Source organism: Histoplasma capsulatum, genomic scaffold (assembly GCF_000149585.1).
Source record: "Histoplasma capsulatum NAm1 scaffold_4 genomic scaffold, whole genome shotgun sequence".
Taxonomy (NCBI): domain Eukaryota; kingdom Fungi; phylum Ascomycota; class Eurotiomycetes; order Onygenales; family Ajellomycetaceae; genus Histoplasma; species Histoplasma mississippiense.
Window position 1 is genome coordinate 2,737,312 of NW_001813979.1, and position 3,359 is coordinate 2,740,670.

Consider the following 3,359-nt stretch of genomic DNA (forward strand, 5'->3'; position numbering starts at 1 on the left):
CCGGCCTCTTCCTGGCATTAAAAGAGAATTCCGACCAAAGGCCAACAGGTTCCGGAAGTTGACTATATTCCCGTTCAAGGATTTGTTCTGATCGGGTGAATTGGGTAGTTCGTTTTGAGTAGGTGGCGAAGTCTCCTGCGCTTTCCGTTTCCTTGCGCTTTCATTGTCACTATCATAGCTTTCTTCAATTTCCTGTACTTCAGTAGTCTCAGGAGATCCCTCGTCTTCATCATCTTGAACCAGGCCAAGCAGTCGACTCGTTCTTGATCGCAACCAATCCATATCGGATTTCGGTGCCTCTTCAACAGACGTGGCCTCAGGTTCATCTTCAGTCTCGAAAGATCTAGACTTCTTTCCTACGGAATTATCTTCAGTTATATCATCCGGTCGCTCCGTCTGCTTGGTTTTAAGAGTGGGCTCATGGCCAGGCTTCAGGCGCTTGGCTTTGATGCTGGGTGTTTCAGTATTGCCAGAAGATACGACTTGAACACTATCCGTTGATTCTCCGTTAGTATTAATTAATATACCATCGTCAGCCCAAGTCTTCGACCTCATTGTCGGTTTCATCGTGGCAAGATATTCCTGGAGCTTGGGGTCTAGGCTCTGTTCTACTTGGTCGTGCTTTCGTTTGAGAGTTGTGAAGTTGGTTGATGTAGCATGTCTTGGATTTGCCTTCTCGACTACTGGTGGATCAGCGTCGACCTTAAGAATTCGGTCAGCTTCATAAAATCCTTCAGTTGGGTCAGCCTTCAAAGCTGGCTAAGTAAAATCACCGAGTGGGAAAGTTGGGAGCGCAGAGTACAGCGGAAGGGAAAAGCTACATACCGGTCGCGCCATCTCCACTGCAATTTTTGACATTCTTATGTATGTTTTGTTGAAGTATTTGACAGCATCTTGTGCTTCCGTAGGCGTTTTGAAGCCCACAAAACCAATCCTTCGTTTAGGGATGACATGAGCATCAGTAACCTGATACCGAGTAGAGAAGCGCTTTCGCAGCTCATCATTAGAAAAAGTAGGTGGCAAGCCTGACACGAAGACTCTTGTATTCTCCTCCATACTGGTTGGATGGGGATACGTCGGAATTCTTCGGCCTCGTTTTAGAGAATCAGATGAAGAAAACAAGAGAAAAAGAAAACAACGTTTTTTACTGCCGTAAAGGCGGTGAGGGATAGTTCGCGCCCTAGCTTTCATCTGATACAGCAACCAGCTAGAGAAACATTGCTGAAGTTCACCCCCTGAATTACTCACGTCACTTTATATCATCGTCCCATAACACAATCCGGCTTGTGTTGTACCTTTGGAACTTACTTGGGATATATCTCGAAATCCATACTCAAAATGGCTACTGAAAAGCGTGAGAAGCTGGAAGGTATACAACCCATACGACCTCTTCTCCCGCCAGGCGGCTATCACCTAGGGAAAAAGAAGACTTACTGACAAGATGTGAAATCATTAGCCCAGATTAAATCTGCTGATATGGTGAGCGCGTCAATCTTATTATGATGTATCATCAAAAAGGATGACTGTGGCTACGACCATTTCCTCTCGAATGGCCGCTAATACCCACTCGGCGTCTAGAGCGAAGACATGCAACAAGAGGCAATTGAAGTCGGTACGTGCATAACCTTGAAAACTGGGATAATTCCGGAATGGGAATACTGGTGCTGACTGTTGGGTGTTTTGGCAGCAACGGAGGCCATGGATAAATACCATATCGAAAAGGTACAGAACTGCCGTCTAAACCAGGAGTTGTGCATGTGGATTTAGCGGATCGATGTCTGTGAGACTGACAAGATTGCCATTTTAATAGGATATTGCGCAATACATAAAGAAAGAGGTAAACGAACGTTCCCGATCCACTTCCCGCATTGATCCTTTTCTAAGGTATGGCTTGGTACGCAGTTCGACCTGCGCAAAGGCGCAACCTGGCATTGCATTGTAGGGCGCAATTTTGGCAGCTTCGTGACACACGGTAAGGAGCCCATTCATCTTATCCCACCCTACATAGGGAAGATGCTAAAAAAAAAAAAAAAAAAAAAAAAAAAAAAAAAAAAAATCGAAAAGGGAAATGAAATAAAAATAGAGATGAATGTCCAGCTAACTTTTATGTCATGAACGTATAGAAACCAAGCATTTTATATATTTTTACGTGGGCCACTGCGCCATTCTGCTCTTCAAAACTCAATAAATAGCCTGCGATCATTTGTCTGTTTTCGGATGAAAATGCCAGCACTCGGTCTCCCCCTTCATATCGAGATCCTCGCCTTATGCCATTGTGCTCTGCAGTGGTTGTCGCAAAATGACTTAAAACCCCTCTCTCTCTCATACGCAGTTTGCCGCTCTAGAACCTGTATTAAATGGCGCCTAATGTTACTGGATTGTTTTTGTGATACATATTTGCACGTGTCTATAAGAGAGAGAAGGAAAGAAAGCGGGCAATAGAAGGTGAAACTGGAGCTTGGAAATGAATGACTCACGAACCTTTTCTCTTCGCTTTTTATTCTCTTCTTTTCACAGTTTGTCCTTATTTGTTGTGCCATGTTTCCGTTTCCATGTTTTTATCATTTTGGCCTCCATTATTCTTCTCTATGAAACCTACAATATATTTTGTCTGATCGCTCCATAGACCATACATTTTCGTGATATCATTTCCTCGTTTATGAATGAACAGATAGAAAAACATAACTCAAATTTACCATTAAACATGTAAATTTCCGTAAGGTGAAATTAGTCAATTCCAGATCCATAAAAACCCGTTTCTCAATCAGTAAAGCATACTGAGAACCGCCCGCTCTCCCTCACCTCCCAAAAAAGCCCAAAGGGAAAGTAAGAACGAAATAAAAGAGAGCAAGAAAAGGTATCGAACCCCCCATGAAAAATCAAGTTCCAATAAACAGTGGGGTATGTAATCGTACATTGGCAATGCAATCATGACAATATCGAAGTATTCCATAATTAGATAGTAAGTTAGATTAGATGGGACAGTTGGAGAAGTCCAAATCCAGCACAACAAAGGAATGGGAGGAAGAAAATAGTCCATAAAGTATGGCAAGACCAAGGAGATATAAGACGATGGAAGGGGGAAACATAAACGGGACGAAGAACGGTAGAAACAAGGAAGAAGAACAAAAATCCGGCCCAGCCTAATTATGCTTTTAGTTCCGCGAGCTATTTATACACGTAACCTGGCTGCTGTTGTCCTAGTGCCCCCGAGGCTCCTGGACCCTGAGGGCCCCAGCCAGGGTGCCCTTGATATGGTCCGGGTGGTGGTGCAGCTCCACCTGCTTGCGATTCAACATCACGTCGATTGCTGTGTGACAGAATGTTAGATGTCGACAGAAGAATAATCTAAAAAAATA

General features: G+C 43.6%; 3 protein-coding genes across 3 annotated transcripts in view; 1 reads left to right on the forward strand and 2 right to left on the reverse strand.

The window, feature by feature from the left end:
* Nucleotides 1-1,056, reverse strand: part of HCAG_04823 (conserved hypothetical protein) — a gene marked incomplete at both ends in the record, with an annotated part of 2,843 nt that extends 1,787 nt beyond the window's left edge. Inside the window, 2 exons of the mRNA XM_001540933.1 lie at nt 199-759; nt 826-1,056. Of these exons, the coding sequence (XP_001540983.1) occupies nt 199-759; nt 826-1,056 (792 nt within the window). The remainder of the gene's footprint in view (nt 1-198; nt 760-825) is intronic.
* A 282-nt stretch (nt 1,057-1,338) lies between these two features.
* Nucleotides 1,339-2,188, forward strand: HCAG_04824 (predicted protein; the record flags this gene model as incomplete). The annotated part of the gene is made up of 7 exons (XM_001540934.1): nt 1,339-1,369; nt 1,457-1,479; nt 1,579-1,612; nt 1,688-1,722; nt 1,811-1,837; nt 1,903-1,972; nt 2,124-2,188. The coding sequence occupies 7 exons, from the start codon at nt 1,339-1,341 to the stop codon at nt 2,186-2,188; spliced, it is 285 nt and encodes a 94-aa protein (XP_001540984.1).
* Nucleotides 2,189-3,168: 980 nt separating this feature from the next.
* The window catches only part of HCAG_04825 (predicted protein), a gene marked incomplete at both ends in the record, with an annotated part of 412 nt that continues 221 nt past the window's right edge, over nt 3,169-3,359 (reverse strand). The window contains one exon of the mRNA XM_001540935.1: nt 3,169-3,310. Coding sequence (XP_001540985.1) covers nt 3,169-3,310 — 142 coding nt within the window. The remainder of the gene's footprint in view (nt 3,311-3,359) is intronic.